General features: G+C 51.5%; 2 protein-coding genes across 14 annotated transcripts in view; both read right to left on the reverse strand.

The window, feature by feature from the left end:
- LOC143375191 (aminomethyltransferase, mitochondrial) overlaps positions 1–17,684 on the reverse strand; it is a 53,169-nt gene that overhangs the window by 17,988 nt on the left and 17,497 nt on the right. The gene's annotated exons all lie outside the window — the stretch shown is intronic.
- Positions 3,148–17,684, reverse strand: part of Dati (zinc finger protein datilografo) — a 59,476-nt gene continuing 44,939 nt past the window's right edge. For 4 of the 13 annotated variants that reach the window (XM_076824055.1, XM_076824057.1, XM_076824056.1 and 1 more), the window contains 10 exons: positions 17,112–17,305; positions 13,259–13,288; positions 8,145–8,304; positions 6,075–6,242; positions 5,717–5,839; positions 5,475–5,612; positions 4,783–4,980; positions 4,151–4,371; positions 3,517–3,670; positions 3,150–3,433 (listed from right to left, as the gene is read on the reverse strand). In XM_076824055.1, the coding sequence (XP_076680170.1) occupies positions 3,312–3,433; positions 3,517–3,670; positions 4,151–4,371; positions 4,783–4,980; positions 5,475–5,612; positions 5,717–5,839; positions 6,075–6,242; positions 8,145–8,304; positions 13,259–13,288; positions 17,112–17,305 (1,508 nt within the window). In that variant the 3' untranslated portion in view covers positions 3,150–3,311. Of the gene's footprint in view, positions 3,434–3,516; positions 3,671–4,150; positions 4,372–4,782; positions 4,981–5,474; positions 5,613–5,716; positions 5,840–6,074; positions 6,243–8,144; positions 8,305–13,258; positions 13,289–17,111; positions 17,306–17,684 lie in introns of all 13 variants that reach the window. The other 9 variants (XM_076824047.1, XM_076824050.1, XM_076824045.1 and 6 more) reach the window with 9 other exon arrangements.

Raw genomic sequence — 17,684 nt, forward strand, 5'->3', positions numbered from 1 at the left:
CTCGGCGCTTGATCTTGCGTCCGCTCGCGTTCCGAATGAATACACGCGTGTTTGAATGGGTGTGGATTTGGAGAATTTCGCTCGGTTAGCTCGGGACCGAATCAGGGAAACCGTAGATAGGAACGAAAGGTTGTATAGTAGAGGGGCTCGAGTAACGGGGGAAAATTCGTCCGATGGGAACAATAACAACAACAACAACTCGGTCGACGTACATTGTCTTAGGGGGAAGAAAAAATTCGGCACGCTACCATATATTTTCCGCACTCTTCAGTCCGCGATTGCCAGTCGAAGAAACGAAGAAATCGAACGAGTCGTAGGTGTTTTTGGTTTTGGCTCTCCTTTGGCCTGGACCGCCTCTGGCATGACCGTTTATTTTTTAGGGGGCAAGGGGATGATAACCGTCCGTTTCGGTTTGTGTTTGATCTGGTCAAGATTGGAGTTTTAAGAGAGAAGCGCGTTTCTTTCCCGATGCGTGTGTGGTTGCGTGGTTCGTTTCATCTCGCCTGGTCTCGTGGAAAGTAACCCCATCGAAAGTACGGACTATCCAAGAGTTGTTTTTATAAAAGGTCGAGAAATAGGGGGAGTGTATATGTATGTCGGGGTCGAGAGGAATTGATGGGGTATCACAAAGAGGTATTTTAGGGGTTAAGGGGCTGGCCCGATTCTCTAAAGTTCGCTCCACGATGAAACCTACGGACTTTCTCTATTCTTCTTGTTCTTCTCCTCTCCCTCGTCATCCTCATCTTCGTATCTGATTTTGTATTTTTCCTAATTGATCCACCTCTGTTCCGCTTCTCCTTCTTCTTCTTTCTTCTTCTTCACCTTGTTCTTCTTCTTCTTTCTAAGTATTGCGAGAACGTAACGGTATATTGCAAGTAAAAGTTCGAAACGACGCAAGTATTTTTACGCGTTCAGATATATACCCGGAAATAAAAAAATATTTCGCTTATAACGATCACAGGACCTCAGATTACCTGAAGCACGCCACTCTAAAGTCTTTCTCACACTCGCGCTCCATTCTCTCATTCTCTCCTCCTTGATGCTCACGAAGCATTCCCTTTCGCGCAGATTCCCTTTCGTTCAATCGCGTGCCCGTCCACGTACGCGACAATCCCAAGGTCGTTCATTCACGAAATCTTGTGCATTTTCTCCCTCTCTTTCTCTCGAATCTTCCTCTCGCTCCTCCCGTTCTCTCGTTCTCCCGTTCTCTCCGCGGCGCCCGGCATCCGGGGCGCCCCTTTTTCTCCCTCGTTTTCTCGTCGACGTGGCTTGGAATCGCGTACAACTGGCCGGGCACCCGTCCCGCATTCGCACGAATATCTCTTTCGCCTAATTTATCCTAGTCTCATAGACCCTATATTTATTATTTATAATATTTATATATATATAATATATATAATATTTAGCATTTAGTTTTTTTTTATTTCTCTCTTCATCATCTTCACCTCTGACCTTCATCTTCATTTTCGTCTTCATTCTCGCCGTGCTCTGGCGTGCGTTTGCTCACGAAAAATGCTCGTACACTCTCACGTCTGACGATTCCTTTGAAAATGTGCACGTGTACCGGGAGGGGTACGTGGGGCTCCGCTCCTTGCCTCCGCCCCCTCCCTCTTTTTTCCGCTATTTTTTTCCTCTTGTATTCCATCGTACACTCCAGACTCTCTCTCTGTATGTATATATAATATATATAATATAACTGTTTGTAATAATTATATTTTGTTTGTCCGCTTACGAGCTAATAGTTTTCGTGCTGACGACCAGCACAAGTTGCGCGCATTTTCTTTATATATCCTTACGTCTCGAGTAAGTTTCGCGTTACGCGTTACATGTGTGTGTGTGTTTGTGTGTGTACATGGGCGTGTGTGTCATTGTAAATTTGTGCAATCTTCCTTTTTGCGTGTTCCTTCTCTCTGTGTACATGTATCACTAACGAAGCGACCGGCGACTGACCATGGGGTGCCGAGTCGCTCGATCTTCGATCAGACCTTCCGTCTTTTGTGATTCGTTTCGCGTTCATCCGATAAACGGGAAGGGGATGGCGGTACCGATGCTACTAGCTGATCCACCTGACCGCGTTTACGCACGTCTCAGACGCGTGTAAGTTTCCTTAAACGTTACGGGAGCTAAGATTAGGGGAACCTTAAACTGGTTTCGTAGATGTGTGTATGTGTGTGTGTTTTATGCGTGTGTATGTATAATATACAGATAGTTTAGTTTGTTGAGCCTCTGGACCCGGCCGACGGGACTCCTCGGGTTCACGACCCACCCGGTCGGCACTCGGGCCCACTGGTTTCGGCTCTTGTACTAAAAAAACCATAGTACCTTGCGACACCCGGTCAGCGCCACGGCAGGCGCAGGACAACCGGGGCCGCGTCAGTTATCAGTTTCCTTCGATAATAGTATGGCACGTCTCAGGGGTGACTTCGGCCAGCGACGGCGGCAACGCGTCCTGGGAATTCTGAAAGATCGACTCGACGAAGCAAAATACGTCGCGTGAAAGAGAGAAGCGTCGTCGTCGGCTCGCGACGGTTGACGCGCGAGCGAGCGACCGACTCCTCTCGTCCGGCGAGCGATGTCGTTCTAGGAACTCTGTATCCAGGGCCGAAGTAGGAACAACGTGATCAACGCGACGAGTCGCGCGCTGTGTGCTAGAGACCGTTGCCCACCGTGGCCGTCGTCACGCACCGTCTAACGGATTTCTAGATACGTATGACGTCTGATCAGTCTCTGGCTCCTCTGATTGTCTGCTTCAGACGGAGTAGAGCTTCACAGAGTGGATCGACCGCGACGATCTCAAAGAACGTCGCGCGCCGGTGAAGATAGGACTCGGGAGGTCCCGGGAGCGTAACGCTGGCCAGGGCCTCGCCGCTTATTTTTTTTTAAAAAAGAATTTGCTTGTACTGCTGAGACACTAGTGATTGCGCGGATGACCACACTTGGACGCCTGTTTCGGAGACGACGTAGAAGACGACAAACCGATTGAGCCGTTTGTCGCCCCTGTACGTCGCTCTTTACACGTTGTCAGAGTTACCGATCATGTCGTCGGCCTTCCTCTTGACACCGCGGTCTTCTGCTAGCTGCTGCTGCTGTTGTTGCTGTTGTTGTTGCTGCTGTTGTTGCTGCTGTTGCTGCTGCTGCTGATGGTGATGAAGACCGATGCTAGACGAAGCTTGCTGCTGCTGCTGCTCGCCGAGTGACGCTGGTCGCTCGACGGATTGAAGGGATTGCTGATTCAGCTGTTCAGCTTGCTGCTGCAGGCCCGTCTGCTCTGACGTCCAAAGGGTCCACTCGTCTCAGTAGTAACTGAATTTTCATGGTTGCTGATTGTTCTGCTGATTGACAACGTGCTGGAGAGTGAAACTCAGGGCCCGAGGATCGCCGTGGAGCCTCAGGGCTTGCTCTAGCCGCTGTTCTTGGAGTCGCAACGCTTCCCCTGTGAAACAGAAATCATCACGATTTATTAGATCATCGGAAGGTGCGGCAACAGGTTCCAAACTCACGATGAGACAAACTCACCAAGGTCCGGCGGTAAGGTATCCTGCTGGGACATCTGCTGGTTCGTGTGGTGTCCAGGCATGCTGGAAGTGCTACCTCCGTTATGCTGTCCCAAGTGATGCCTCACGTCTCCGCCAACCGCGGAACTCGCCGCTGCCGCTGCTGCCTGCGATACCTGGTGCAACACGCGTGTAACGGTCGTTTAATTTCAACATTGTGGACCGAGACATCCGTCGATCTAGGTCACAGTTGGATTGTTAGACCCTCAGGGCTTGGGGCTTGCTTCGTGGCTCATTGTGCCCTGAAAGCAAGCCCGCAGGACGGGAACTGGCGATCCGGAGGTGCCCGAGCTGGCTCGTGGGCAGTGGTTGTGCCCGAGCTGGCTCGTGGGCAGTGGTTATGCCCTAAATATATGCGGACCGCAGGTCTTAAGGTGGACCCTCCGTACGCCTCACCTTGACGGATCTTTCCTCGAGAATATTTTAGGGAAAAGAGGCAAGGCGAGACATAGAGTGTGGGGATGTCTTAGAAGGTCGTTGACAGAGGCTTCTTGCACTCGTATCATCAAATTTTAGAGAATCTTTATGGAGGTATAGGTTCCAGGTTCCATAGGTTCCCCTCGGATCCAGAGAGGGTTAGGAATGTCTGTACTTACAGCCAGTCTAAGCGCAGCCTCGGCCTGAGAGCGCAGCAAGGCTTCCGCCTGGTGCATCCTCAGCGTCTGTTCTGGTCCGGGTGTTTGCACCCCCTGTTGCTGCGGTCCCGTCGATCCTTGCGCACCCCCGCTCATGTCACCGTTGTTTCCCATCCTCATCGCCGCCGCCAGAGACGCCATGTCCACCGGCGACAGGTTCGGCGACACCGAGTTTTGCAAACCTGTCGGATCGCGAAGCGGACACGCGGTCGATTATCACCCATGGTCTTTGATCCGTCGGCTACCGCGAGGCTTGTCGCGGCGCAACGATAAGCGGCCTAAACGTTGCTACATCGGTTTATTTGCGAGCTCAGATGGTACGTGTGCTACGGTTCGGTCTAGAGATAAGGGGGACTGTTGCCGCGGAAAAACGACAATAATATTGTAAATCAAACTTTATCGGGAATAATTGGAACGAATCCGCGGTATCTGTTTCGCTGGAGCGAAGTCGCGCCGAGCGGTATCGATAAGCGGTATCGAAGTCCTTGAACGGACGCGAGCGAGTTTAGGTGTAGCGTCTATCGCGGCGATCCCGTGGACCGATCGATTCAGGCAGAGACGGATTAAAAATGAATGAGCTGTCAAGTTCTTACCCGCTGACACTGCGGCTGCCATGACTACCATGCGTTGCTGTTGCGACTGCATCTCGTCGTGGTACTGTTGCGCTGAGGCCGGCTGGCTACCCGCTCGAAGCATCTCGCTGAGCTTGTTGCCGCTCGGCCCTGGCGACGCCATATTGTTGTTGTTATTGTTGTTGTTGTTATTGAGCAGACCGGTACCTACGCAGAAGTCTGCTCTCGTTAGTACACTCGACGGATGACGAAGGCGGGGTGTGAGGTTGGGCTACTATTTGCTACGCACTATCATCTATTGTAGTATCGGTAGAAAGTGGAGTATCATAAAAACGGAGCGAGTGATCCCAGCGTGATCGTACGACGAAATTACTCACATAAGAATTCGTAGATGCTTTATTTTACTCTCAGTTATATCGAGTGTAAATAATGGTTTGCTACAATATAACTGGTCGATGCGTGTATCGAAGCTGAGGGGGGGCAGGGTGGGTAACTTGCTTAAAACCGTGTCTCTGTATGTGTGGGGGAGGTGCGTGTGCGTATTACTCCATCGTGATACATTTGAGCGAACGTGTGTTAGGAACGAGAGGTCAGTTCTTGAGGTGTTAAGAAGGTAGCCGTTACTTTAAGATATTATCGTATCACGGGCACTCTAACGATCATTCCAGACGACCGTTTGCAAGAAGACGAGGAACAAGATCGGGGGAGCGTACCAGGTTCACTACCGGCCGACGATAGTCTCCCGTTTCCACTGCTGCTGTCCGAGTGAGCCGACGGCGAAGGGCACATTGGTGGTTGTTGTAAATTTTGCGGCCCGCCTGTTTGGCTTCCCAACACACCCAATCCAGCACCTGGACACGAGAATCGTATATGTATCGTTACGATCGTTTCCTCGGAACGCTTAGAATCTATCTGGTTGCCGGGGGGTTCTCTAAGGAGGGTGGAACTTCCATACCTAGACTCGAGGACGCGAGGATTTCTCTCTCTCGCCTCTCGGCGGCAGCACGGCTTAAAACGTACTGCGCGGCGAACTGGTGTTTCGGGTCCATTCTCATGTGCTCCATGTGACTTAACAAACCTTAACAGCAAAGCAGAGCATTCTCGATAGAGGTTTTCGGTGAGTTTCGTTCTCATTGATGGACGAGAGAATGAATAGTCCGGTAATATGTATATACGTATGTATAATGTAACAGTAACGGGCTCGAAAGGAAAGTAAAGGCGATAAGACACGGTAACATCGAGGAACCGAAAAGTAATGGCATTATTTGTGATAGTACGTTGCACGATTGCTTGATGAATGAGAGTATACTTACCGCCCTCATAGGTGAAGACGGCTTGGCACACCGAGCACGGCCACATCCTGAGGCTTGTGCTAAGCTGACTGGTCTCAGGATGGCAGGCCAGGTGCTTCCTAAGACTACCCTCGTTGACGTAGTGTTTTCCACACACTGGACACGGGTGGTTGGCGGTCCGTCGCTTCGCTAGGTAAACCCCGGCAACGGAGGTTGTGCAGTCAGCGGAGGGAACAACAGGGCGACACAATTTCAAGGTCAATGCTAAGCAGGATAAAGCTTCCCAAGGAACGAAAGCCACCCTCCTCCATCATCATATCATCTCATCTCATATCATATCATATCATATCATATCTCATTTCATCTCATCTCATCTCATATCATCTCATCCTCATATCATCATATCATCATATCATCATCACCACCATTTTCATCACCGTTATTCATCATTATCATCCTTGTTCGTTCTTTTTTTTCCACCACCATCAACATCATGATCATCACCGTGACCATGATGATTATCATCACCATCATCTTCATCACTATCATCCTCCTCCACCTCCACCACCTTATTTCTCACGCATTCGCGTGTACACAGGCGCGTACGTACGTCGGCATTCCGGTCGACCTCGAAGGCGAAGGGAGAATCCTTGCAGACACGGATAACCGAGGACCAGGAGAGCACTGACCTCGGACGCACCGCGCGCTGCCTCCGCCGTTCCTGGCTCCCTTTCACGAGCGAGGTCGTCGGCCCAAAAACTAACATGCACACGCACGTACGCGAGCGTTTCCACGCTTATAGACGCACAAAGAAAAGCTCGACCGAGATCTCTCTTTCCCTTCTTTCGACATTTATTTTATTTCCGCTCTCTTCCTTATTGTCGGCCTCGATTTTTTATTTCTATTCATTTTTCGTTTTTCTTTCGCTTGTCTCCCTCCGTCTCTCCGTTTCACTGCCACCTACTGTTTTTCCTCCCCTTCCGTCTCTCCGAGAGAGATCCCCGATCGCCCGAGCGGGCGACGGAGAATTCTACGCATTCAACGATGGCTTTACTACTTACTTACGCCCCTTGTCCGGCGGCCGTTCTAGGCGCGAGACCAGGTCGACACTGGTGCGCAGCATACTGTCGTTCTACTTGGAAGTTGATGGAGGAATCGAGACGACGCGTTGGAAAAACAGGACTCGCGGTTTCTCTTGTCGATTGTTCTCTTCTCTGTACGTCTATCTGTGTACCTCTCCCTTTCTCTTTTCTTTTTCTCTTCTACTTTCTTTTTTTAATAACTATACCCACACATTTGACAGAACACGCACAAAAGTCGAACGAGACACCCATTGAAGCACCGGTTTTTGTATTAGCGAAGTAGTTACGCAAGTATTAGTTAGGTGAGCGCGCTCTAAGTGTGCTACACCCCCTTATCCGTTTCAGCGAAACAGTACGAAGAAGTGACAGGACAATGTGTGCATATCGCCCGCGCCAAAGCAAGTTTCTTGGGTGGGGGATGTGAAACGTACTTAAAGACTATAAGGACGAACCACCCCTCGTTCGTGTCTCTCGACGAGCGGTCGTCGTTCCGCTCCTCCCTTTCTCTCCCTCTCTCTCTCTCTCGCGCGCTCCATTTCTCTCCCTTTTTAGACTTACTCGCAATTAAGCCACCCTCGTTACGTCTGTCGCCGTTCTTTCTTTCTCCTCGAAGGAATCCCCGCGAGAAACCCTCGTTCGTTAGCTGTTAGGTGTTATACATATAGCAGCGTGGACGAACGGAATACCCAGCGATAGTCGGATGTACCACGAGGAGGAACCGATCGTAGCAAACTCTGGATTGCTATCTATTTTATTCTTCACTCTTTGCTTTTCTTATGCTTGTAAATTCGCGTGGCTCTAACGTCCTCTACGTGTCATAGTTCCCCTCCGCGGCGATCCATAGACGAAGCGCAAAAGGTTCGATCGTTAGTTGGTAGATACGAGACAGAGTGTCTTACGGTTAGCGTTAGTGCGCAGAAAGTGTGGTAGAACGGCCATAAGCAAAGGAGAAAGAAAGAGCGCCGCGGGCGAGATTACCGAGGGTGGTCGATTAACAGTAGATACTTACTGGCAACGCCGGAAGCATTTGGGTCCTTGTGGGTGTGCTTCATGTGCTCCATGAGAGCTTCGCCGCCGAGGAAGATTTTGTGGCAGACAGGGCAGCTGGTTGCGTTCGGGCCGCCGATCAGGGCGGCGTGTTGCTGGAACACAACACGCTGTTGCAACTCCTTTTTTGGGGGCCGGAAGAAGAGGAACCGGAAGCAGGCACACGAGGCGCGCCGGCAGAGAGCAGCCGACCCACAGAATACCACCACAGAGTCGCGAACCAGAAGCGCAGGACAGGCAGCGCACAGAACAGAACGATTGACCAGTAAGAGTTAGAGCACCGATTTGCCGCCGCCACCACGGACTATTTCTTTTGCAAAGGGAATTCACCTCGAGTGTCTGGCAAAGGACTTTCCGGATACAGGTCGTCTTTTCATTCTTACGATTACGTGATTTTCTTTCATTTACAAGGACTCTGGCGTTGAAGCTGAGGTGGGACCCATGTTTGAAGGCTCGGGCACTCGGGCAGGGAGTCTTGGATAGTCGGGATGGCCAGGAGTGTCGCGTTATCTCGGGGGTTCTCGGGTGCTTTAATTTCTCGGTTACAGTAAGTGGAGTTTGTTAGGGGTGGTAGGATGCTTGAGGGAGACAGGAGGGAGAAAGCGAAGCCCAGACAGACGAATGTGTGAAAGCGTGAGGCCCGGAGAGCGATCGGTATTATCGGTACAGCACCGCGATACGGTAGAGAAAATCTCTGTTTGTTATTCCCGAAGTGAAAATTCCGACAGCTTTTACTCTGTCAATGATCATCTCCGATCGGTCTCGCTCGACCTCACCCATGAACGGGAACGCAAAGCATAGATCACAAACGACTAGCTACTACGATACAACTACGATGGCCTCTGTTGATGGTTTAAATCGTTGACTCGCGAATTCTTTCTCGCGCGCCTGATTTGCCGACTTGGATGCAAGAGCCATCCCGGGATGTTCGGTGAAGCCAACAGAGACCATTCTTGACATAGATAAACATGAAATGATGAACGAAATTCGACGTCCTCGTTGCAAGTGTCTGTCTCCGTGATTCGTGGTGACCTCGTGTTAAGGAACAGTGTCGCAGTCGTGTGGAGTAGTTTGGATTAATTTTTCTGTTTTTTTTTTAAAGGATCTTTCTCTCTCTCTCTCTCTCTCTCTCTCTCTCTCTCTCTCTCTTTATATATCTCTGTCGGTTGTTCTTCTCTCGCACACGTGAAGGTCGGATTATACGTACACACTTGGCGGTAGGGGCACACGGTGAGGAAAAACATGGTGGCCAACCTTGCTCGAAAGAGTGCTTAAAACGGAGAGAAAAAGAAGACGATGGGGAAGAAAAGAAGGAGGAGACGATGGGGTGGGAGGAAGGAAAGGCTAAAAGGAGAACAGACGGCAATGACCCGAAAGTTTTGGGGTCTCGACTCGCCTTGTTCCTTTCTTCCTGCCTATTCCCCGCCCCCGACTCTGATACAACGCATCCTTCTTCTCCTCCTTCATCTTCTTCTTCTTCATCTTTCTTTTCCTTTTTCAACGCGCTGAGTCGTCCTTCTCTCTCTCTCTTTCTCGCCCTCTCTCTCTCTCTCTCTCTCTCTCTCTCTCTCTCTCTCTCTCTTTCCCTACCAATCTCGGATGAAGCGACTCGTATCCTTCTTTTCTCCCGGACCTGGGACAACCGCGACCGAGTTGAGACGATGAACGAACGGAGGAGAACCGAATCTCGGGCAGGACTAGCTTAAAATAAGACCAGACGTCGTCGACCTTTGCTTTCGGTCAGCCAATTCCCTCTTCTTCTTTCGATTCACTTTCTCCCCGGCGATGCTCTTCCTTTTCCCGAAGAATTTCGCCCGAGTATTTTTAGCGACGACTCGCACCGAACCTTTCTCAACCCTGCCCGATTCGCGCGACCGGCCGCTGGAGATCCGCCTAGTTTTTCCGCGCGAACAAGGAACCGAGAGGACGGCGTCGGTCTCGCGGTCTCGCGGTCGCGATTGGAACCTCGAGGTCGCCCCCATCTCGCTGCCCGCGGTTTCTTTTATTCGCTGGTGTATACTTTACGCGGAGCGTCAAGGCTCCGTTTTCGTTTTTCTCCTCAGCAGCCTCGGTTTTGTTGGTTGGCGCGGGAGCTGGCTCGAACTTCCTTGACCTGGGACAAACCGGCGCGGAGGATGGCGCGAGGAAAGAAGGAGGCACGAAGCTGGCGGCCTGAAAAAAGGCCGGCGTCAACGAACCCCCCGGTGTTTAGAGGGTCCTTGCCCTCCGTCTCTTCCTCTTTCTTTTGTTGCACGGTACCCGTTCCAACGCCCACGCTCGCATCTCGTTCTTCCTGTTGTCCGAGGATAGGCGATATTCTTTTCAAGGCACGCCTCCTCCCGGCTGTTTTCGACGGGCCGCGGGCCCCTCTCGCGTCCCTCCGGCGTCCCTGCCCGTCCTTGTTCCCTCCCGGACCTAGGGCAACCTCGAGCCCCTTGTTTTCGAGTCGGTTTCGACACCACGAAGATGCTGGACGTGGACCTCTTCAGCGTCGCTGGTGCTGCTGCTGCTGCTGCTGCTGCATGCAAGTTATTCTCGGAGGGAGGCTGCGGTCCGTAGGTTCGACGCCCCGACCTGGCCCAACTGGAAAAAACCGGTTTCTTCGTTGCGCTCTTCCTTTTTTGCCTGCATCCTCGCTTTTTGCACCGCGAATACCTCGACTCTCCCCTGCTCTCTCTTGCTCTCTCTTTCTCTCTCTGGCCGTTCTGTTCCTCTTCTCCTCCGGGCTCCCTAGCCCGGCCGTGCTCTCTGTCTCCTCTCTCCTCGCACTCCGCGCTCAACGGAGAGAGAATGGACGCGGCGTGGGCGAATCCCCAAGGGACTTTATGATTCGCCGTGACCAGATTCATCTCCGCTTCACTCCGGCCGCGAGCTGCGAGCTGCTCTATTCCCAATTCCACGCTTCCTGGTCCCTCGAGCCGGCTGTACGCGTTCTGCAGATCTCCGCTCGGCATGGTCAGTAGCACTGACCCTGACTATGGCGAGTTGTTTGCGTTCGCCTCCTCTGCGAGCTTCCCTTGGTCCGCGCGTTGTCGCAACGATCTCCCGCTGGATCCTCCTCCGTCTCGGTCACGGTGCGTTTATCCACTCTTTTTCTAGCGGCCAGATTGCCGTCCGTTTATCCGCTCGAGCCTCCTCGAAGTGTTTCAGCTGGCTCGGGCCAGGGAGTGGCGTAAAAAGGAAGTGGGTGTGAGCACACGCGTACCGATGCGCGACGATGGGCCCGATGGAGCCATTTTGCGCCCACAGAAAAGGGACCATCTTTGATCGGGCGACTTTTCCTCCAGTGAAGGAGTTCTTTATCCCCAGGCATCCTGGCTTGTCGTTCGCTTTCAGAGGTCCGCTCCGTTCCTCCTTTAGATGATAAAAGCCGGGGGAAAATCGCCGTGGCGCGCGGGGCACAGGCGCGGGTGTCTCTCTCCTTCGAAGCGATAAAATCCGAAGGCCGTTCTCGCGGCGCGCAATTCTTTTCGCGTCATTCCTCTCTTCTTTTTTTTTTTTTTCACCGCCGCCGTCTCCTTTCCTTGGCTGTTTTAGCCGCAACGAGGCCGCGAACCTCGACAGCAGACAACCTTCACTCTGGCGCAACGACCAACGAAATCCGCCGCAGATATTCGTCCCGTCCCGTTGCTCTTTTATTCTCCAGCCCTTGGTCGCCTTCTCGCGAGCTAATCGTCTCGGGAATCGTCTCGATTTGCAGTAGGATCCTTTTTTGTCTGCTCGCAGCACCGAGGGGGACGAATATTATTCGACAGCGCATAAGCCGGCGTAAAAAAAAAAAGTGCAGCAGATTGAACGGACGCGACGTAATCCGCGGCAGGACGCGCGTGATTTCTTTCATTACGACCACTGTTTGATTTCTCTCGTCCCTCTCTCTCGTCCTCCCTTTCCGCGCTACCTATCGCATATTATTCAGCCCCGTGGCGTTTTTTTTTCGCGTATCACGCGCTGGTAATCCGCGCGTTATGCGTGTCCAATCATCCCCGAGGAGCGGAGAGGAAAGGCGACCGGCGCGGCGGTGGAAAAAAAAAAGTAGCCGGCGGGAAAGGGTTGAGAGCGCGAGAACGCGGTTCCTTTCCCCTCCCCGCGTGTTGTGCCAATAGCAGTCTGGACGAGAAAGCCTCCAGCGCACGCTCCTGCTCGTTCGGCTAGGAGAGCGGAAAAAACGAAGGGGTGTCGGCACAATGGCCAGAAATGTCCCACCCCGACGGGATAGGCGCGGGAATGATTTCATTAGTACTCGACTGGTGATGGAGAGAGTGTGTACAGAGTACTAAGAGAGAGAGAGAGAGAGAGAGAGAGAGAGGGAGGGAGAGAGTGAAGAGAAAAAGGGCCCCGCAGAGGCGGAGTCTGAGCAAAAAATTAATATCGAGGGGGACGAGGGCGAAAAAAATGTCGGAACCAGGAGAGAGAGGGACGAGAGACTTCGAGCGCAGCGCAGGAACGAGCGGCAGGAACTGAACGGAGAAGACGAGATCCGGCGGAGTAAAAAAGTTTGGAAGGTACGGTCCGGATTTACGAGGCGTTCTGCCGCGAAAGGTCGTCCCACTTTTCTATTTTAACGCCGCGAAAGAGACGAGGAGCAAAGTCCTTCTGGAGATCCGCCAGGCGACGATGTTTACCCGCGAGGGACAGAGGGATCAGTTTGAAACGAGGGGAGCCGAGGGAAACGCGACGGAGGGAAAAATGGCGTGCATATCCGGGCGGCTCGGGGGGGTCGGTGGGGGCCGATCGAAGGACGACTCTTTGAACTGCACTTCGGCGATGCCGTAAATAATGCAGAGGCGACGTTTGTGCGGCGATAAGGTCGAGAAACACGGAATCGTTAGAGGATGGAAAGGACGTAATTAATTAACGAATGCCAGATACCAGACACGCGGGGCGCGCGTGCCTTTCTAATTTTCCTTTGAATTTCGTGCAATTTCGGCGGGAACCGATCGAAAGAGCAGCGGTGCCGCGGTTTTGCCGATTACATTATCATCGTGGAAAATGAGAGGCGAAAGTTTGCAAGCGAATTGAAATTACACCCGAAAGGAATTCCCATGGGCTCTGCCGTTATTGACCCGATCGTTTTACCTTTAATCGTTGCCATGGGTACTTGGAACACTGCGACAAAGAGAGACCAGCATGAAATGGAGATCAATTTACATTATAATTCGAGGTAATTAAATATCGTTGAGAATCAGATGCATTCTTTTTTTTCTTATGCTTTGTTTGCTTAGAAAACCAACGTCCTTCGCTCGGCATAGAGAGTTAAGAAAAAGCGATCTCGCGATTCGCGGCTCGAACGACGGTGTTTCCCGCACGAGTCTCGTTTCATTTTAATCACCTACAGAATTTGGACGATCGCGATTTAAGTTTCACTTCTCTTCTCCTACTCGCTCTATCGACAGATGGAAGAAAGTGTGGAGAAGGTAGCGTTGTGTAGCGGTTGTTCAGAAGACGGAACGAATCCCCGTGGCGAGGAAAAATAAATCTAATGGCTAACGAGTTTTTACCGAGCCCGGCGCTCGGGCAATTAAGAAGAGGGTAGAGGGGCTCGATGAAGGGGGGGGGGGCGCCCCGGAGGTGAGTCGGAAGAAGGTCGAAGGTACGAGAAAGAAGGGCACGCCGGCAGAAGGGGTTGTGTGTCGTGTTGCACGACATTCAACCCTTGTACCGCTAAACTACAGATAAATACGAAGGCTGAGCGCGCGCCACGCGAAAGTGGGTAAGCAGCGAAGAAAAAGCAACCACCCACGAGTTCTCGCAGTGCTCCGAGGCTTTTCCCATCCTCCCGCCTTTCCGTTAGCTCGATGCGTTAGAAGACTCGGGCTTTTTCGATTATGCACGTTCGATTCCCGTTCTAATCGAAATACGGGCGAATGTGTCACTGGTTATTGGTTAACCGTGCGCACCGATCTGATCAATCTGCGCGGGTCCTTGGAGCAATAGCGAAGCGTTCGTTCGCTCGCTCGCGGCATAGACGTTGGCCGTTAGCCTTTGCAGTTGGATTCCCTTCGGGGTCGATTCTCTCTTGCCGCTTAGCCTTCTTCGTCCATCCTCTTGTCTATCGAGCAGGGTCGTCCTTCGGTGGCAAAGTACAGTACCGAACGCGGTTAAGCTCACGTGAATTCGAAGAAACGTCAGCCCGTTCCGCTCGGAACAATGAAAGGGGTAACAGTTCGTAAGACGCGCGGAGGGAATCGTGCACGGGGAGGAGACGCGAGTTTCTATGGCTGGCTACCGATCGTTCTCTATAATACATTTACGCTCCAGCCTATTATAATATTGTGCTCGGAGTGTATTGTCTTTCTCGGCTGGTATAATGTTTCGCCGACACGCCAGGCCTCGACCCACACCGTATAACTCTTTCGTTTCCCCTTTCTCTCGCCCTTGCTCTCCCATTCTCCGTTGCTTAATCTCTCTTCTTCTCTCTTCCTTCCTCACTCTCTCTCTCTCTCTCTCTCTCTCTCTCTCTCTTTCTCGTTGTTTTTTGCCTTTTTGAACAACGATCCATTAGCTATCAGGGTAGTCGACGAGAAGGGACGGACGGACGGGGCTAGCAGATAGCCTGGAATAGCGAAAACAATTTCAAGAAATCTGCCCTGGCGAAAATTCGATTAGCCGCGCGGAAGATGGGCTCTACCACCCTCTTACTCTCTCTCTCTCTCTCTCTCCCTCTTTCCCTCCCTCCATTTGTTTCCGTTTCGTTTTATTTTATTTTCACCGGGCGGACAGGACTCTGTTTCTGTCGCGCTGGCGGCTTTTAATTACTTCTCCGCGCGCTCTCCTCTCGCATCATCCTCTCGGCCAGCTCTCGTGTTTTCGCGTTCGTCCTCCTTATTCCTCCTGCTCCTCTTCGTCTCTTCTCCTTGGCTTGTTTTTATCCCACGGCTCGATCAGGCTACAAAGATGCTTTGAGTGCTACTTTTAACTCGCGCGTTCCTCTCCTCCCCTGTCGGCGGCTACGTGGTCCCTCGTTATTCCATCGAACACGGCGAATTTCGACCGCTTGCCAGCGACGTACGTGGAAAGTCGGATAGGGGTGCCTGGCTAGGCTCCGCCGGGAGATTTATCGAGGTCCAGGGGAAAGGCTGAACGCCTTAACCGTGGATTAGCTTTCAATTAAAGGATCCCGATGAGCGCAGCGCCGAAAGAAGGATATTTATCGCCGCAGCGACGTACCCGAGGATTACGGTCGCGTGCCTCCGTAGGATACACCTGACTCCTTGTCGTTTCTTCCGTCGAGTCTCCCGACTTTCCTCCGTCTCTCGTACGCGGTTGAAATTAATTAAATTTCGCGTTATCGTAGACGACGCAATTAGGCGAGGCTGAACAGCGTTTATGCCCGCGGGCATGTTTATCGCGGCGCTAATGGATAATCGGCGCTCGGTTATACCGGCTCTTCTTTTCGCGCATCCGCGGCAGGAGGAGTAGGTACACGATGCTCGTTGGTCTGCGACTGGTTACTGGTTACGCAACATGCCTGGCCTAATTGGCCAGGGTAAAAAGAAGCCGATAGGGTTTTTCAACGCGGCGAAAGAAGCGCGAGAAGACGGGGAGGAGAAACAAGAGGAAAGAGCGAGTCACGGACGAGGCTCGACAGATGCCTTCCCACGTTTTTTCGCCCAAGACATGTGCCTGGCGCGGCGAAAGGGTTGAGAAATTCAGTTGGTCGGCCGTGCCGGGGCAAAAAACCACCCCACGGTACAAGATTCCTCTGGTAATCGCTACGTGCCGCGATTCACCGCCAGGGGTGAATTCGATTAAGCCACCGAGGGGACTGCGGCCGATCTTTTTCCCAGATCGTCTGATTTTTTTCTTCCTCCGTGATGCCGCGTTAGCTCTGCTTTCGCCTCTCCCTTCGCGCTCTTCGCTTTGTATTCCGCGGGGATACGGACGAGTCAATGAGCGCCGATCGTCGTTGCTCCTCGCGCTAGCATCTTGGTGTCATCGTGGCTCGTTGCATCCCCTAGCGAACTGAACAGCCGTTCCTCCCTCGATGATGGGAACATCGTCCTGTGAACCCGTTGATCGTAGTCCTCTCCCGCTGAATGCAGCTCGCGACTATCGGGTATCGTCCCGCGAACTCCTCGTTCAAGTTCGAAGCGGCTGGCGTCGCGTGGTCGGTGAGAAACCACAACTAAAGCAGTCCCAAGCGTTACGAAGAAGCCAGCAGAACGATCTAAGCTACCGTTAGGATCTCTGTGTTCATTGTTACGACACACGAGCAGCGGGGACTGCTGGGTGCAGAGCTACTACTCTGTTACGTGGCACTGCACTCGCGAACCGGGAGCGAAACTCTTTGCACGGTCCAACGCGATGAACGTTTCCCACTTTTTCTGTTTCTCTCGTCTTTCTCTTTCCTCGCGATTCTATGGACATCGATGCGGAGAAGTGATTGCCGGCGAGCATAGGTAGGCCTCGAATTAATTCACCGTGCATCGAGTTTTCCTCCCGCGAAGGTCGAGAGCGTTACGGTTAGCCGGCGATTCCAACAGATACGAATGACGAATGCGATGGTCCCCTGGCCCTGCGATTTAGCGAAGCTCTACGAACGATGTCGAGAAGAGGCTAGAAATGGAAGCTACCGTAGGGAAGGAATGAGTCTATAGATCGTCTGGATAGAAGCGTGACCCACCACCATGTGTGCATTCAGAGAAATCGCGATTCCGGTATCGCTTGAGGGGGGAAAAAAAAACGTGTAACATAGGCGTTTATCGTCCGATTAGAAGAGCGTTCAGCGGATTACGTATGATAGTGTATACGTATGTGTATTGAAAAATATATGTGCAAGTTATATCGCCCGTGTACAACCGTCTGATCGATACTAGACTCGATTCTCCGGGATCGTTCCGACCGTGGTTCGATTATTATCGTGTGCGAGCACCGCGTTAAGTAGCCAAAATGCCTGTTGTCGTTGTTGGACGTCGGATTTGGTACATACATGACTGACCTTCGTCGTGTGGGTACGAAGGCTGGATTCTGTGGCGAAGCCTTTGCCGCAGATGTTGCAATGGAACGGCCGGTTCTTCGCCCGTTCCACCTGGGCGTCGTGATTCCGAAGGTGCTGCTGCAAATTCGATAGCTGAATGAACGCCCGCCCGCAATCAGGTAGATGGCACTTGTACGGTCGTTCACCTGCAAACAAAATTCGTTTATCATGAACAAACCGCTGGATCCCCGGATATACTTTTTGCCAAACCATCGTACGATTCCTTATTATTTTACTATCGTAATTGAGGACCTTGCAGCAATAGGGGTGCAGCTCCATTTTTCACAGCTTTTCAGTTATATGTAAAACAATATTCTACATTTATTGCAAATAAATCAAAATAGAAATGTTTCTACTTTAATATCAATAGAAACATTTCTATTTTAATATTAATATTAATAGAAACATTTCTATTTTAATATTAATATTAATAGAAACATTTCTATTTTAATATTAATATCAATACTCTATTAATATTAATATTTTTATTATAGAATATTTCTTCGCCATAAATAGAAATAAAAA

The sequence above is a fragment of the Andrena cerasifolii genome, chromosome 12 (assembly GCF_050908995.1).
Source record: "Andrena cerasifolii isolate SP2316 chromosome 12, iyAndCera1_principal, whole genome shotgun sequence".
Taxonomy (NCBI): domain Eukaryota; kingdom Metazoa; phylum Arthropoda; class Insecta; order Hymenoptera; family Andrenidae; genus Andrena; species Andrena cerasifolii.